The 18,031-nt window shown below is 39.2% G+C and overlaps 1 protein-coding gene across 3 annotated transcripts in view; it reads left to right on the top strand.

Moving 5' to 3' along the window:
- The window catches only part of rbm33a (RNA binding motif protein 33a), a 184,464-nt gene that overhangs the window by 118,986 nt on the left and 47,447 nt on the right, over nt 1-18,031 (top strand). For all 3 annotated transcript variants that reach the window (XM_073054888.1, XM_073054889.1, XM_073054887.1), the window contains one exon: nt 16,522-17,148. In XM_073054888.1, the coding sequence (XP_072910989.1) occupies nt 16,522-17,148 (627 nt within the window). The remainder of the gene's footprint in view (nt 1-16,521; nt 17,149-18,031) is intronic.

Here is an 18,031-nt window from a genome sequence, read left to right as displayed (position 1 = left end):
AATGGAAGAGGAGAAAGCCAGAGCACCTAAGGAAGCCCATATGGTCATGCAGTATATAAGCAAAATCTACACCCGAGGGGAGGATCAACATTGGAGTTCTGAAAAAGACCTCGCTTTTATTTTACATTTACTCCCTCTTCAAATCTATTTGCTGATCTCCAGAATTGAGGATTTTATTTCCAGTTCCTTGTACTTTCTTTTTGCTGCTTTTATTTTAAATACCTTAATTGGTTTAGATCTTTATAATCTGAACATGAGGAACCATAAGCAAAGTTATGCATCCTGTCATAATTTAAGCTTTTAAGCCTGTATCATTTTGCTGAAACTAGGCCAAACACTGTGCAAAGCTAATATAAACCTTTGAGATTCAGTATGAAAATGTCTGATCAGGGTTTTGTGCAACTAAAACCTCTTCTCACCCAGATTCTAAATTAGTTCATTCAGCATGGAAACACGCCCTTTGGCTCACTTATACATGCTGACTGTGTTGCCCAGCAAGCTCATCCCATCTGCCCACATTTGGCTGTAACCCACTAAGCCTCCACTATCCTTCCATCCTCTATCCTAGATATCCTAGAACAACATTAAATGTTGTTAATGTGCCCATCTCAATCAGGACTTGCAGCCACACATTCCAAACACTCAACACCCTGTGCGAGAAGAAACTGCCACTGATATGCCTTTTAAATCTCTCATTCTTGATCTTAAACCTATACCCTCTTGATCTTCATACCCCTCACTTGGGGGGCGGGGGGGGGGCTGTGCTTTCTCCATGCCCATATCATGACCTTGTATAACTCCATCAGGTCACCCTTCAATTTTCCTACATTTCAGGGATTACAGCCCTTGAGTGTATAAACTCTCTATTTGACTGGCCCAAAGTCAGGCAATATCTTGGTAAGTCTTTTCTGCATAACCTTTTTCCTATAACAGAGTGGCCAAAACTGTACATAATACTCCAAGCCCAACTTCACCACTATCTTGTATAACTGTAACATAATTGCCTTGACTAATGAAGGCCAGCATGCAAACACCTTCACCATCCTTTCAACCTTTGACATCACTTTCAGCAAACTATACATTTACATTCTTAGGTATAGTCCATAATGATCCCTAATGCCTGACCATTCACCATTACCTTGATCTGATCGCCCAAAATGCAACACCTCACATTTATCTGGACTGAAAGCCATTTTGCCAATCTTCAGCCCACATATTTAGCAGATCAAGATTCCTCTTTATTTCTAATAGCTTTCTACAGTGCCACTTAATTTGGTATTATCCACAAGCTTACTTTGTACGGTCACATTCAAATCATTTGCATAGATTATAAACATAGAGGTCCAGCAGCAACTTAGGCACACCACTAGACAGAAACCTTCAGTCTGAGAAATAATCCTTGACCATCACCCTCTGCTCCTACCATTGAGCCAATTATGAATTCAATCTGCTATCTCCCCCTGGGTCCCACTTTCCAGTCTAATCTGCCATGAGGGGCCTTGTCAGAAGCTTTGCTAAAGTCCATATAAAAGCATTCACTGATCCACCCTCATCTGCCCTCATAGTTACCTCCACAAAGAACTACAAGAGAATTACCACATCCTTTGCACAAAGCTGTGTTGACTATTCCAAATCAGACCATGTCTCCCCAAATGTTGGTAGATTCTGACCCTCAGAATTCATCCCAGCAATTTACCAACCACTGACGTCAGACTCATGGCCTGGAGTTTACTAGATTGTTTTTGCTTTGGTAAAAAAAGCATTCATTTCAGAAGAATCTACTGGACATTGAGATTTATAAAGTTCAGTATAAAAATCTTGAAAAATTTCTGTTGAGGATCAAAAAACTCTTGATGCCCAAATTACTGAATCTGAAATTCAGAAAGCTATTTTTTCAATGCAATCTGGTAAGGCCCCGGGACTTGATGGTTATCCTGTAGAATTCTATAAAAAATTTGGAAAATTGCTTTCTCTATATATGTTGGAGATGTTTAAAGATTCTTTTGTGAAAAGTGATTTACCCTCTACTTTTTATGAGGCTTCTATTTCTTTAATTCTCAAAAAGGATAAAGATCCTACTGATTGTGCCTCATACAGAATTATTTCATTATTGAATGTTGATGCTAAGATTCTCTCATAGATAATGGCCAATCGATTGGAGAGTATTTTGGGTAAAATCATTTTTAAAGATCAAACAGGCTTTATAAAGGGTTGTTCTTCTTTTTCAAATGTTCGGAGATTTATTTAACATTATGCATTTGCCCTCTTCTAAAACTCCACAATGTGTTGTATCTTTGGATGCTGAAAAAGCATTTGATCGAGTCGAATGGAAATATTTATTCAATGTTTTAGAAAAATTTGGTGTTGGTATTAATTTTAATAATTAGATCAAAATAATATATAAAGCTCCTATTGCTACTGTTGTCACTAATAACTGTAGGTCTCCTTTTTACAGCGTAGCAGTAGGCAGGTAGTGCAGGAGTCCCCTGAGGTAATCTCCCTCCTAAACAGATATACTGTTTTGGATACTGTTGGGGGAGATGTCTAATCAGGGGAAGGCAGCAGCAGCCGAGTTCATTGCACCGTGGGTGGCTCTGCGGCACAGGAGGGAAGGAAAAGGAGTGGGAAAGCTATAGTGATACGGGATTTGATTGTAAGGGTAATAGATAGGCGTTTCTGCGGCCGCAACAAGACTCCAGGATGATATGTTGCCTCCATGGTGCAAGGGTCAAGGATGTCTCTGAGCGGCTGCAGGACATTCTGGAATGGGAGGGTGAACAGCCAGTGGTCGTGGTGCACATAGGTACCAACGATATAGGTAAAAAACGGAATAAGGTCCTACAATGTGATTTTAGGGAGTTAGGAGATAAACTAAAAAGTAGGACCACAAAGGTAATAATCTCTGGATTGCTACCAGTGCCACATGCTAGTCAGAGTAGAAATAGGAGGATATTTCAGATGAATACGTGGCTTGAAAAATAGTGCAAGGGGGAGGGATTCAAATTTCTGGGGCATTGGAACCAGTTCTGGGGGAGGTGGGACCGGTATAAACAGGACGGTCTGCACCTGGGCTGGACTGGAACCAATGTCCTAGGGGGAGCGTTTGCTACTGCTGTTCAGGAGGATTTAAACTAATGTGGCAGGGGGATGGGAACAAGTGCAGAGAGACAGAGGGGTGTAAAATGAGGGTAGAAGGAAAAAGTAGTAAGGTGAAAAGTAAAAGTGGCAGGCAGGCAAATCCAGGGCAAAAAGCAAAAAGAGCCACTTTTCAGCATAATTGTTTAAGGGCTAAGAGTGTTGTAAAAACAAGCCTGAAGGCTTTGTGTGTCAATGCAAGGAGCATTCGTAACAAGGTGGATGAATTGAATGTGCAGATAGTTATTAATGAATATGATATAGTTGGGATCACAGAGACATGGCTCCAGGGTGACCAAGGTTGGGAGCTCAACATCCAGGGATATTCAATATTCAGGAGGGATAGACAGGAAAGAAAAGGAGGTGGGGGTAGCATTGCTGGTTAGAGAGGAGATTAACGCAATAGAAAGGAAGGACATTAGCCTGGAGGATGTGGAATCGATATGGGTAGAGCTACATAACACTAAGGGGCAGAAAACGCTGGTGGGAGTTGTGTACAGGCCACCTAACAGTCGTAGTGATGTTGGGGATGGCATTAAACAGGAAATTAGAAATGCGTGCAATAAATGAACAGTAGTTATAATGTGTGACTTCAATCTACATATAGATTGGGTGAATCAAATTGGTAAGGCTGCGGAGAAAGAGGATTTCTTGGAATGTATGCGAGATGGTTTTCTGAACCAACATGTCAAGGAACCAACTAGAGAGCAGGCCATCCTAGATTGGGTATTGAGCAATGAGGAAGGGTTAGTTAGCAATCTTGTTGTGCGAGGCCCCTTGGGTAAGAGTGACCATAATATGGTGGAATTCTTCATTAAGATGGAGAGTGACATAGTTAATTCAGAAACAAAGGTTCTGACCTTAAAGAAGGGTAACTTTGAAGGTATAAGACATGAATTAGCTAAGATAGACTGGCAAATGATACTTAAAGGGTTGACGGTGGATGTGCAATGGCAAGCATTTAAAGATCGCATGGCTGAACTACAACTATTGTTCATCCCAGTTTGGCAAAAGAATAAACCAGGGAAGGTAGTGCATCTGTGGCTGACAAGGGAAATTAGGGATAGTATCAAGTCTAAAGAAGAAACATATAAATTAGCAAAGGAAAGTGGCACACCTGAGGACTGGGAGAAATTCAGAGCCCAGCAGAGGAGGACAAAGGGCTTAATTAGGAAAGGGAAAAAAGATTATGAGAGAAAGCTGGCAGGGAACATAAAAACTGACTGTAAAAGCTTTTATAGATATGTGAAAAGAAAAAGATTGGTCAAGACAGATGTAGGTCATTTACAGTCAGAAACAGGTGAATTGATCACAGGGAACAAAGACATGGCAGACCAATTGACTTTGGTTCTGTCTTCACTAAGGAGGACATAAATAATCTTCCGGAAATTGTAAGGGACCGAGGGTCTAGTTAGATGGAGGAACTGAGGGAAATACATGTTATTAGGGAAGTGGTGTTAGGTAAATTGAAGGGATTAAAGGCAGATAAATCCCCGGGGCCAGATGGTCTGCATCCCAGAGTGCTTAAGGAAGTAGCCCAAGAAATAGTGGATGCATTAGTGATAATTTTTCAAAACTCCTTAGATTCTGGATTAGTTCCTGAGGATTGGAGGGTGGCTAATGTAACCCCACTTTTTAAAAAAGGTGGGAGAGAAAAACCAGTGAATTATAGACCGGTGAGTCTTGACATCGGTGGTGGGGAAAATGCTAGAGTCAGTTATCAAAGATGTGATAACAGCACATTTGGAAACAGGTGAACTCATCGGACAAAGTCAGCATGGATTTGTGAAAGGAAAATCATGTCTGACGAATCTTACAGAATTTTTTGAAGATGTAGCTAGTAGAGTGGGTAGGGGAGAGCCAGTGTATGTGGTATATTTAGATTTTCAAAAGGCTTTTGACAAGGTCCCACACAGGAGATTAGTGTGCAAACTTAAAGCACACGGTATTGGGGGTTTAGTATTGATGTGGTTAGAGAATTGGTTGGCAGACAGGAAGCAAAGAGTGGTTGTAATCGGGACCTTTTCAGAATGGCAGGCAGTGACTAGTGGGGTACCGCAAGGCTCAGTGCTGGGACCCCAGTTGTTTACAATATATATTAATGATTTAGACGAGGGAATTAAATGTGGATGACACGAAGCTGGACGCCGGTGTTAGCTGTGAGGAGGATGCTAAGAGGATGCAGGGTGACTTGGATAGGTTAGGTGAGTGGGCAAATTCATGGCAGATGCAATTCAATGTGGATAAATGTGAGGTTATCCACTTTGGTTGCAAGAACAGGGAAACAGATTATTATCTGAATGGTGGCCGATTAGGAAAAGGGGAGGTGCAACGAGACCTGGGTGTCAATGTACACCAGTCATTGAAGGTGGGCATGCAGGTACAGCAGGTGGTGAAAAAGGCAAATGGTATGTTGGCATTCATAGCAAAAGGATTTGAGTACAGGAGCAGGGAGGTTCTACTGCAGTTGTACAAGGCCTTGGTGAGACCGCACCTAGAGTATTGTGTGCAGTTTTGGTCCCCTAATCTGAGGAAAGACATTCTTGCCATAAAGGGAGTACAAAGAAGGTTCACCAGATTGATTCTTGGGATGGCAGGACTTCCATATGAAGAAAGACTGGATCGACTAGGCTCATACTCACTGGAATTTAGAAGATTGAGGGGGGATCTTATTGAAACGTATAAAATTCTAAAGGGATTGGACAGGCTAGATGCAGGAAGATTGTTTCCGATGTTGGGGAAGTCCAGAATGAGGGGTCACAGTTTAAGGATAAAGGGGAAGCCTTTTAGGACCGAGATGAGGAGAAACCTCTTCACACAGAGAGTGGTGAATCTGTGGAATTCTCTGCCACAGGAAACAGTTGAGATTGGTTCATTGGCTATATTTAAGAGGAAGTTAGATATGGCCCTTGTGGCTACAGGGATCATGGTGTATGGAGAGAAAGCAGGTACAGGGTTCTGAGTTGGATGAGCAGTCATGATCATACTGAATGGTGGTGCAGGCTCGAAGGGACGAATGGTCTACTCCTGCACCTATTTTCTATGTTTTTCAGTTATCACGGGGGACATGACAAGGTTGTCCATTAAGTCCTTTGTTATTTAACTTAATATTAGAACCCCTTGCTATTGCTCTTCGTGATGCCAAAAATATTCATGGGATTTTTGTGAATGAGACCATGCACAAGATCTCTCTTTACGCTGATGATTTGTTGGTATATATATATATCGAAGCCTGAAGAATCTATTCCTGCTTTGCTAAAATTATTTGACAAATTTGGAGATTTTTCAGGATATAAAATTTTAGTAAAAGTGAATTACTTCCTTTAAATGAATCTGTCTCTATATATGATAATATTCCTTTTAAAGTTACGGATTCTTTTAGATATTTAGGTGTCATAATTACTAAAAAATATAAGGATCTTTATAAAGCCAATTTTCCTCCTTTATTGGACTCTATGAAGTATTCATTTAGTAGATGGAGCCCACTTACGTTTTCACTTGTTGGTCGTATTCATGTAGATAAAATGATGATTTAACCAACATTTTTATATTTATTTCAGAATATTCCTGTTTTGTTTTGACTAAGAAGTTTTTTGATTGGATTGATTCTACTATTCTATCTTTTATTTGGGATAATAAAAGACCAAGAATTGGTAAATGTCATTTGCAAAAGTTGTAAAAGGACGGAGGTCTCACTTTGCCTAATCTGAGAATGTATTATTGGGCTGTTAATTTGCGATATATATCCTTTTGGTTATATTGCGGTGATAGGAATGATGGGCCAATTTGGGTAGACCTGGAACTGAGAGCTGTGAAACAGCTTTATTTAACTTCGTTATTAGGAGTTGCTCTACCTATGCAATTAGCTAAAGTTGCTAATTTAAACCTATATCCTGTGATTAAGCACTCTTTACAAATTTGGCTCCAGTTCTGCAATTATTTTAATCTTAAAAATTTAAACTTTGTAGTGTAATTTATTGTAATTACTTTTTTTAAACCTTCCTGGAGTGATCCAATTTTTTTACTTTGGAAAAATAAAGGTATTAATTCTTTTTTGGATTTACTTAAAGAAGGATGTCTTTTGAACAATTAGTCGACAAATATTCTCTCTCATATTCACACTTTTTACAATATCTTCAAGTTAGACATTTTTTACAAAAATATTTAAGTAATTTTCCTTACATATTGGAGACTGACTTGTTAGATACTATTACGAATATGAACCCCTCAATGAAAGGTTCTATTGGAAGAATTTATAATTTATTATTACAATAGGATAAGAGTCCTGTACTTAAGATTAAACAGGATTGGGAGAAGGAACTCAATTTGACTTTTATATGGGAGGATTGGACACGGATTCTGAAGCTGGTTAACTCTTCTTCGATCTGTGCTAGTCATTCACTGATTCAATTTAAAATTGTACATCGTTACCATTTGATGAAGGAGGGACTTTCTAAAATATTTCCCAATGTTAACAAGTATTGTGATAGATTTAAAACTGAGATAGCTACACTGACATATATGTTCTGGTCATGTTCTATATTAAAACAGTTTTGGAAATCAGTCTTTTTGACAATTTCTAAAGCACTCAGAATCAATTTACAACCTAATAAATTGACTGTGCTTTTTGGAATAATTCCTCAAAATATCCATGGTATTTCTCTGTCTGACCAACATGTTATTGCGTTTGTTACATTGGTAGCTAGGAGGGCCATCTTGCTGAAATGGAAGGATATATCAGCTCCTACTTTGTCACAATGGTTCTCTCAAGTGATGCTGTGTCTTAGCTTGGAGAAAATTAGAAGTCGAACCTTTGAACCTTTATTTGATTTTGAGAAGAGATGGGGCTCATTTGCTCATTATTATCATTTCAATTAACTGATAGATTTCCTCCACGATCTAAGTGTAAATTTTCTTTTATATATCTTCCTTTCTTGTTGGCAGTTTGATGTTTATTTTTAGAAGCTTTCTATATGACGCATGGCTCTGGGGTTGTACCCCCAATGGGTTTCTTTTTTTTCCTCACTTTTCTTGCTTAGTAGGGTTTTTTTTATTCACAAAATTTTTCAACCTTTAAGGTAATTTTTTTTTGAGGCATTGTAAGTGTTGTTACTTCGATGTACCTGTGTTATTTTTGAATAATAAAAAAAAAGATTTGAAAGGGGAACAAAAACAAGCTTTCTTTTCAAATCACGTGCCAAACAGTTGCCATGCCAAGTCATTATATACCCATACCAAGCCACTGTACATCCAGATAAGATGTTTTCTATGGTGCTTTGATTAAAAATTGCTAAGGGTCAACGGGAATATGCCAAATCTCTTCAGCCTCCTAAGGAAGTAGAGGCATTGGTGAACTTCTTGGCTGTGACACCAACATGGTTGACCAGGACTGAGTCACTACTAGGAACTTAAAGCTCCTGGCAGCTTTGGACAAAGCCCAATTCCAAGTTGCACAAATTCAGATGGGTCAACTTGTTTCTGATCCCAGAAGAGATCAAATTCTCATGGAGAGGCACTGGATGGGCTTAATTTTCTATTAGTGCTTCTGTACTTGGAAAAGATGACTAACCTGACAGTTCATAGCAATGACACCTGCTCTTCTATTTCAGCCCAAAATCATAGTTGATCTTTTTGAGAGTGTAGCATTTTGCAATTCAATATGTTAATTAATTAGTTTGATTACCCTAAAAGAGTTGGAGAGTTCCAGCTGAGTGGAATTGTTGATGTACTCCTGCATTCTCTTTTCAGTTGATGCGAAATGCATTCTCAGAGCAAAGCAGCAAAATTGAACATGGGTTGAAGCATTTATCAGATACTTTATCTCAGTTATCAGTATTTGTGTGCAGAAACAGGAGCGACCACTTCAGAGAAAGTTTCCTTAAAAAACAACAATGGTGTTAGTCCAGGTAACGTTATGTGGAATGACCTAAAAAAATTAAGATGTCTCCTTGCTCACTTGCCTCTTCCAAAATGTATCCTCTCTGAACCTTGCCCTTTATATGATTATTCAGACTTGAAGGGCTGTATGAGGGAGGATTCACCAATTTTTGTGCAAATGCTAGTTAAAGGCAACGGAAAATGTTACAGCTAAGTGGGAGATGGGTGTTGAGCGGACTGAGAGTGCATGGTTGAATCTGGTCAAGCAGTGTTTATTTATGTAGAGATACAGCGTGGAGCAGGCCCTTCTGTCCTTACAAGCCCAACTGCCCAACAATCCACCTATTTAACACTAGCTGAATTACAGGACAAATAACAGTGACCAATGAACCTACTAACCCATACGACTTCAGAACATGAGAGGAAACCAGAGCACCTGGAGGAAGCAAACACAGTCATGGAGAGAATGTGCAAACTCCTTACAGAGTGCGCTGGATTTGAATTCCGAGCTCCAAGCTATAATAGAGCCACACTAATTGTATACACTTCTGGTGGTCCCGTTGTTGGAAGGATGTTGATGCTTTAGAGAGGGTGTAGAAGAGGTTTACCAGGATACTACCTGAATTAGAGGGCATGTGCTATAACAAGAGGTTGGAAAAGCTTGGTTTGTTTTTTTCCTAAAGCAGCAGAGGCCGAGTGGTGATAGAGGTTCATAAGATTATGAGAGGCATAATAATAATAATAGTTTTTTTTCTAGGGTTGAACTGTCTAATACTTCTGGGCATGCATTAAAGGTGAGAAGGGGTCATTTTAAAGGAGATGAGAGGGCTAGGTGCCTGGATGCACTGCCTCAGGTTGTGGTAGAGGTAGATTACATTAGAAACTTTAAGAGATGTTTAGATAGACACATGAATGTGAGGAAAATGGAAGGATATGGACATTGTGTAGGCAGAAGGGATTAGTTTAGTTGGCCATTTGCTATGACACTGTGGTACAGCTTTAGAGCAATGATTTCCTTTGTTGAGACTGTTTTGGACAGTGAAATTAAAGGCCTGATAACATGTGTAAGACTTTTTGTCTGTACCTAGAAGCATCTGTGATACATCATTTCTTGGGATTTAATCAAATTAATAGTATCCTCTGGATTCCATTAAAACATTTTGATAACCATTTCTATTATAATTAGTATCTCTAAATTATATGTTCTTCATTGTAATCTGTCACTAAGTAAATGTAATTAAATTTTGATTGTCGATTTGCAGTTTAATTTTACATAGATTTTCTAAATTCTGTGCTGTTCATTGAGGAATGGGCTTGGAATTTATATCAAGTTTCACGTGGAATTCAAGTGGAGTTCACAACACCTTTTAGTATTTTAGATTCTTTGGGAGAATTGACATTCAACAGGTATAATGTTCTGTTTAGCCATTTCTTTGTGTTAGTGGTATGTGTAAAAGTTGCCTTAAAAGGAGATGGTTATTATTCTACCTTTAGCCCTGCATCTGTTGTCTCTCTAGATGACCTTTAACATGTCAGAGTTGGTAAGTTGGCCAGTGCCGCTTTCTGACCTTTCTCTCTATAAGGTATAGTTTTGCTTAAATGAACAAGCATTTTTTTTTTACAAAATTCACACAGTGAGAAAATTGTCAACGATGATGTATATTTTGTGTGAAAGAAATTAGTAATTGTAATGTATGTACACTGCTTCAAATTTTATAGAACTAGAAGAAAAAATGTCTACAGCATGTGCTGCATAATTCTGAGGGAATTATGAAAATAAACAAGAAAACTTTAATTTTTCAAATATCATATGTTTTGGATATCTTCTAATACAGAACTCTAGAAGTTACAACCCGACAGATGGGGACTCAGCCTGTAGTTTTTGTGTAGGCCCTGTGTCTTCATTTGGAGCTGATTAGCCCAGTCTTATTTTCTTGATTTTTCACTTTTCTCTTTTTATTTTCCTTTTCAAATATGACTTCTGGAATTAGATTACTTATAAAACTAAATGGAACACAGATATGGCCTGCTTTCAAAGCAATTGCTTTAAATGTATATATTTAAAGGTTGTTATTTTCTTTAAATCTATCTTCAGTTTGTATTCACTTTACTTCCAGCGGTGGAGTTGAACATGATTTTTCACTCATCTGCCAGCCTGACATGAACAAATGTAATGTGGTGTGAATTAACAACCCACTTCATTCCTAGAGTCATAGAGTTATATAGCACAGACACAGGCACTGTTGCCCACTTTGTGTACACTGACCATCATGTGTACCTGTACTAACCGCACTTGCCTGCATTAATTCTATATCACGTATTATTCAAGTACCTATCCAGCTTCTGTTTAAATGTTGTTATTGTTCCCGCCTCTACCACCTCTTCTAAATACCATCTGGCTCATTCTAGATGCCATCTACTCTTAGCTTGAAAAACTTGACCCTTGGATTCCCTCGGAACTCCTCCTCCTCACCTTAAACCTATGCCTTTTTGTATTAGACACCCCTACCATGGGAAACACTGGTTATCTATCCTGTTCACATGTCTCAGTTTTATATACCCGTATCATGTCACCTTTAAGACTCTTTTGCTCTCGGGAAAATAAACCCATCTTATCCAATCTCTCCTGATAGCTCAAGCCCCTTATTCTAGCTAACATCCTCGTGAATGTTTTCTGTACCTTCTCCTGTAGAGTGGCCACCATTACTGTACACAATACTGCAAGTGTGGCCTTATCAATAATTTATACAGCTGTTACATGATGTCCCAACCCTTGTACTTGGCATCTCAGCTTATCATGGCACACATGCCACATGCCTGCTTCACCACCATATTAATCTGTGTTGCCACTTTAAGAAATCCCAAAGTACTCCAAGGTGTCTGTTCAACCTTCTGCCTTGTGCTGTGCAGTTCCTTGTGTATGTTAAGCCTTTAATTAACTCCCCACATTGCATCACTTTGTACTTGTCTGTGTTAAAATCTATCTGCCATTAGCTTGCCCCCTTTCCCAGTTCATGTACATCCTACTTTAACCTTTTTTCACTGTCCACTATGTCATTAAATTTGCTGTTATCCACAAACTTACTAATTATACCTCCTACATTCTCACCCAATTCTAATATATATAACAACAGAGAATCCTGAACTGATTCCCTGTGACATAACACAGCTCACAGGTGTCCAATCTGAGAAAGAACCCTCCACTACCATCCTCTGCTTCCTACCATCAAGCCAGTTGTTTTTATCCAATTGGCTAAGTTACCCTGGATCCTTTCAGACCTACTTACCGTGTGGGACCTTGTTCACATTGATAACATCTACCACCCTACCATCATCAATATTCTAAGTCACTTGTTGAATCAAATTTGTGAGACATGATTTTCCTCAAAGCCACTCTGCCTATCCCGAACCAGTCCTTGCCTTTCTAAGTGCTTATAAACCCTGTATTTCATAATTACTTCTCATAAGGCTCCTATTACTGATGCAAGATTCATTGGCCTGTGTTTCCGTGGCTTATTCCTGCTGACTTCCTTAAACAAAAGTTGTAGCATTTGCTATCTTTCAGTCTTCTGGTACCTCCCCTGAGCTAACAGTTTAAAAAAATCTCTCAAGGACCCAGCAATCTTTGCCCATAGTTCCCTAACATCAGAGGGTACATCTGGCCACTCTTGGGATTTATCCACCTTTTTATCTCAGGACTTCCAGCACCTCATTCTTTCTAACATTGATATGCTCCATAATATCACCTTTTCCTGCCTTGACTTCTCAAGCTTCTGTGTCCTTCACAGTAAATCCAGATGGATTCTTGTCCATTCCCTTTGGCTCCACACACAAATTACCAAGTTGATCCATGGGGGATCAGTTCTTTCTGTTTTACTCTTAATATATTATTAGAATCTTTTGGGATTGTTTTCCCTGTCTGTCAAGAATAACTCATCAGCTCTTTTGGTCCCCCTCAGTCCCTTCTTAAGTGTGCTCTTGTTCAAGGGATTAACTTGAACCCGTCATTTGTACCCTAGCACTACCACTTGCCTGGGTGTTGGCCAATCCTGCTGTACAACAGAGCCAGCCATGTAATACTATTCTGCCTGATATTGTTGCTTTCCCCAGAGAGGCCATTTCCCCAACAATATACAAACTGACATACTTGTTAGAGTGAGGAACAGCCAGTGGAGGTCGACCTGCCTTCCCCTCCTTGTGTTCACACATCTATCTGGTTGAACATTGTAACATGATCACTACCTCAAAACTGCTATCTAGAACCCTTCCTACTTGGAGACGAGAAGGCGTACAGGAGCAAAATATATTTGAGTGGTGTTGCAGCAACAACCTTGCACTCAATGCCAGTAAGACTAAAGAGCTAATTGACTTCAGAAAGGGTAGAGGGAGGGAACACAAACCAATCCTTACTGAGGGATCAGAAGTGGAGAGAGTGAGTAATTTCAAAGACTTGGGTGTCAAGATCTCTGAGGATCTAACCTGGTCCTAACATCTTGATGCAGCTATAAAGGAGGCAAAATAGCAACTATATTTCATTAGGAGTTTGAGGAGATTTGGTTTGTCACATAAGACACTTGAAAACTTCTATAGAGGTACTGTGGAGAGCATTCTGACCAACTACATCACTGTCTGGTATCGGGAGGTGGGGAAGGTCCACTACACAGGATCAGATAAGCTACAGAAAAGTTGTAAAATTAGTCAACTCCATCTTGGGTACTGGCCTCCATAGTATCCAAGGCATCTTCAAAGAGCAATGTTTCAGAAAGGCTGTGACATCATTAAGGACCACCATCACCCAGAATGTGCCCTCTCCCAATGTTGCCACCAGGAAGGAGGTCAGAAGCTTGAAGGCATACAATCAGATTCAGGAACAGCTTCTTCCCCTCTGCAATCTGATTCCTAAATGGATGTTGAACCTATGAACACTACCTCACTTTTATTATTACTGTTTTTAATTTAACTATCTAATATACATACAGTAGCATACAAAGGTTTGGGCACCCCGGTCAAAATTTCTGTTACTGTGAATAGCTAAGTGAGTAAAAGATGACCTGATTTCCAAAAGGCATAAAGTTAAAGATGAGACATTTCTTTAATATTTTAAGCAAGATTACTTTTTTATTTCCATCTTTTACAGTTTCAAAATAACAAAAAAGAAAAAGGGCCTGAAGCAAAAGTTTGAACAAGCCATAGCCCTAACAAGCTAATTAAGGTCTGAGACATTGATAAAAATTATCTGAAAACTCAAATCTCTTGGGGTGCCCAAACTTTTCCATGATGCTTCTTTCTTTTTTCAGTCTAAGATTGTACAAAACAAAAATAATACAGTAATCTTGCTTAAAATATTGAAAAGAATGTGTCATCTTTAACTTCATGACTTTTGGATATCAGTTCATCTTCTACACTATTCACAGTAACAGAAATTTTGACTGGGGTGCCCAAACTTTTGCATGCCACTGTATATATACATCCTGTAATTGATTTATTACTTATTTTTCTATATTACCATGTTTTTCAATGTACTGTTGCCACTAATTAACAAATTTTTCAAAATACAGTTTCAAAATAACAAAAAAGAAAAAGGGCCTGGAGCAAAAGTTTGGGCACCCTGCATGGTCAGTACTTAGTAACACCCCATTTTCTGTAGCCAGCTACGAGTCTTTCAATTCTTGTTTGGGGGATTTTCACCCATTCTTCCTTGCAAAAGGCTTCTAGTTCTATGAGATTCTTGGGCAGTCTTGCATGCACTGCTCTTTTGAGGTCTGTCCACAGATTTTCGATGATGTTTAGGTTGGGGACTGTGAGGGCCATGGCAAAACCTTCAGCTTGTGCCTCCTGAGGTAGTCCATTGTGGATTTTGAGGTGTGTTTAGGATCATTATCCTGTTGTAGAAGCCATCCTCTTTTCATCTTCAGCTTTTTTACAGATGGTGTGATGTTTGCTTCCAGAATGTGCTAGTATTTAATTGAATTCATTCATTCTTCTACGAGTGAAATGTTCCCCGTGCCACTGGCTACAACACAAACACAAAGCATGATCGATCCACCCCCATGCTTAACAGTTGGAGAGGTGTTCTTTTCATGAAATTCTGCACCCTTTTTTTACTCCAAACATACCTTTTCTCATTGCAGCCAAAAAGTTCTATTTTAACTTCATCAGTCCACAGGACTTGCTTCCAAAATGCATCAGGCTTGTTTAGATATTCCTTTGCAAACTTCTGACACTGAATTTTGTGGTGAGGACACAGGAAAGGTTTTCTTCTGATGACTCTTCCATGAAGGTTATATTTGTGCAGGTGTCACTGCATAGTAGAACAGTGCACCACCACTCCAGAGTCTGCTAAATCTTCCTGAAGGTCTTTTGCAGTCAAGTGGGGGTTTTGATTTGCCTTTCTAGCAATTCTACAAGCAGTTCTCTGGGAAAATTTTCTTGGTCTTCCAGACCTCAATTTGACCTCCACCTTTCCTGTTAACTGCCATTTCTTAACTACATTACGAACTGAGGAAACGGCTACCTGAAAACGCTTTGCTATCTTCTTATAACCTTCTCCTGCTTTGTGGGCATCATTTATTTTAATTTTCAGAGTGCTAGGCAGCTGCTTAGAGGAGCCCATGGCTGCTGATTGTTGGGACAAGGTTTGAGGAGTCAGGGTCTTTATAAAGCTTTGAAATTTGCATCACCTAGCCTTTTCTAATGATGATTGTGAACAAGTCATAGCCCTAACAAGCTAATTAAGGTCTGAGGCATTGATAAAAGTTATCTGAGAACTCAAATCTCTTTGGGTGCCCAAACTTTTGCACGGTGCTCCTTTCCTTTTTTTCCCACTCTAAAATTGTACAAAGCAAAAATAATACAGTAATCTTGCCTAAAATATTGAAAAGAATATGTCATCTTTAACTTTATGACTTTTGGAGATCAGTTCATCTTCTACTTACTTAACTATTCACAATAACAGAAATTTTGACCGGGGTGCCCAAACTTTTGCATGCCACTGTATATATACATCCTGTAATTGATTTATTACTTATTTTTCTATATTACCATCTTTTTCAATGTACTGCTGCCGCTAATTAACAAAACTTCACAACATATACTGGTGATATTAAACATGATTCTGATTCTGATTCCAGCTGATCCATGTGGTCTGAGAGGAGTATGGTTGGATACAACTTTTACAAGAGTGGTAGTCAGGACCCGATATGTCTCTGATCTCCCACGTTTCACATGAAGAAACCGCTTCACTGACTGCAGTTTCTTCCTTTGAAGTTAGTTCTAGGTTAAAAGAAAGAAGATGGATTGACCTCCATACCTTCCTCCAGCTTCCCATAATTTTTTGGAGACTGACTTGTAGGCTGCCATTTTTTAAGTTATCAAATTTTTGTGCAGATGTCTTAGAAAGATTCCCCTTTAGCATTGGTTCTTTAATTGATTGTTGAAGTGTTTAAATTCATCTTCAAAGCTGACATTTTGTTTTATTAATTTTATTATCAACTTTTGTTTCTCTGCCAGTCTGTAGATGAAGATGAGGAAACAAGGGTGTATCGCTTGAAAATTGAGGAACAGAAAAGACTCAGAGAAGAAATACTGAGACAAAAGGAACTTCGGCGGCAGCAGCAAGCTGGTGCCCGTAAAAAAGAACTTCTTGAAAGACTTGCACAGCAACAGCAGCAGCAGCCACTTGCAGCCCAACAACAGTCGCAACAACAGCTAGTAAATACACAGCAGGCTCCCCAGAATTTTAACCCAGCTGCACTACAGGCTGTAAATCAAGCACAGCCCAATATAAAGAATAGACTGTACACAAAGAAACAGTTTACAGGAGTACAGCACCAAGCTAATAGAACTCAACAGTCTGGAAATATTCTGCAAGTTCAGACAGAAATGAGAAAAAACGGCAATCAAATCAAACAGGTCAGACCTGTACCTTTAAATCAACAGTTTTCCAGACTGGCCCAGTCTAAGCCCGCTGGTGCATCAGGACCCAACATGCAATCTGGCAAGATGGTTATTCCTGCACTCAAGTCCCAAGAATTAAAACCTGGTTTTAAACGGACAGTAATGCAAAGAATGAACAGTGGAGGAGGGGATGGCCCTCACAATAATCCCAAAGTAAGGGTACTCAAGCTACCGACAATGGTAAGACCCAACTTTCTTTGTAAAAATATGGATTGATGCTAATTTTGGGAAAAAAATTTCTGAAAAGCAATTTCTAAATCAGCAGCCAGGAATGTCATTGGGAAATCTTGAGGAAAGAAGCACCTTAATGACTCAGACAGTAGTTAATCTTTATTACAGATGTCTACCTTTTGTGTTATTTCTGAATTCTTTTCGAATTGTAGATAATATATTACTAACGTTGATTTTGGAAGACTCAAAAGAAAACTTTTACATTGGCAAATATTTTAAGTCTTACAGTACTGAATGTAACTAGTCATACAGTTTTATATTGGATTTTAGTGCTTGGTATTAATTAATAACCCTTTTGACTGTGGTTCCAAGATTTACACTGTAATTTGAGAAAGTTGAAAGCCCAGTGTCTCATCTGGTTTCATCTCTTAACTATGTCTTCACTTAAGATGAGTCCGTGATAGAAATGCACTCTTAAAAATACCGTAGATTCCGGATTATAAGCCGCTACTTTTTCCCCACATTTTGAACAGCGTTGAACTCTGCGGCCTTTAATCCAGAGCGGCTAATACATGGTTTTTTTTCATGCCGCCTCGTAAACATTTTGCCTCGTAACAGTAGACCAATAAAATTGATGAGTAGTTCACAGAGGTCCAATGAAATTGTACGATAAATCAAGCGCACTTTCACAATTAAATTATTGTAAATCAGTCATTTGTACTCACCCTCATCAACATGGAAAATACTCGAAGAAAAGCAAGACCCGAGCGCATCAGACCCGATTAGACCCGATCGCGTTACGCAAGCGCGTCAGACCCGATTAGACCCGATCGCGTTACGCAAGCGCGTCAGACCCGATTAGACCCGATCACGTTACGCAAGCGCGTCAGAC

Source organism: Hemitrygon akajei, chromosome 8 (assembly GCF_048418815.1).
Source record: "Hemitrygon akajei chromosome 8, sHemAka1.3, whole genome shotgun sequence".
In the NCBI taxonomy this organism is placed as follows: Eukaryota; Metazoa; Chordata; class Chondrichthyes; order Myliobatiformes; family Dasyatidae; genus Hemitrygon; species Hemitrygon akajei.
The sequence above is the reverse complement of the archived record's forward strand: the minus strand, read 5'-3'. Positions and strand labels throughout refer to the sequence as shown.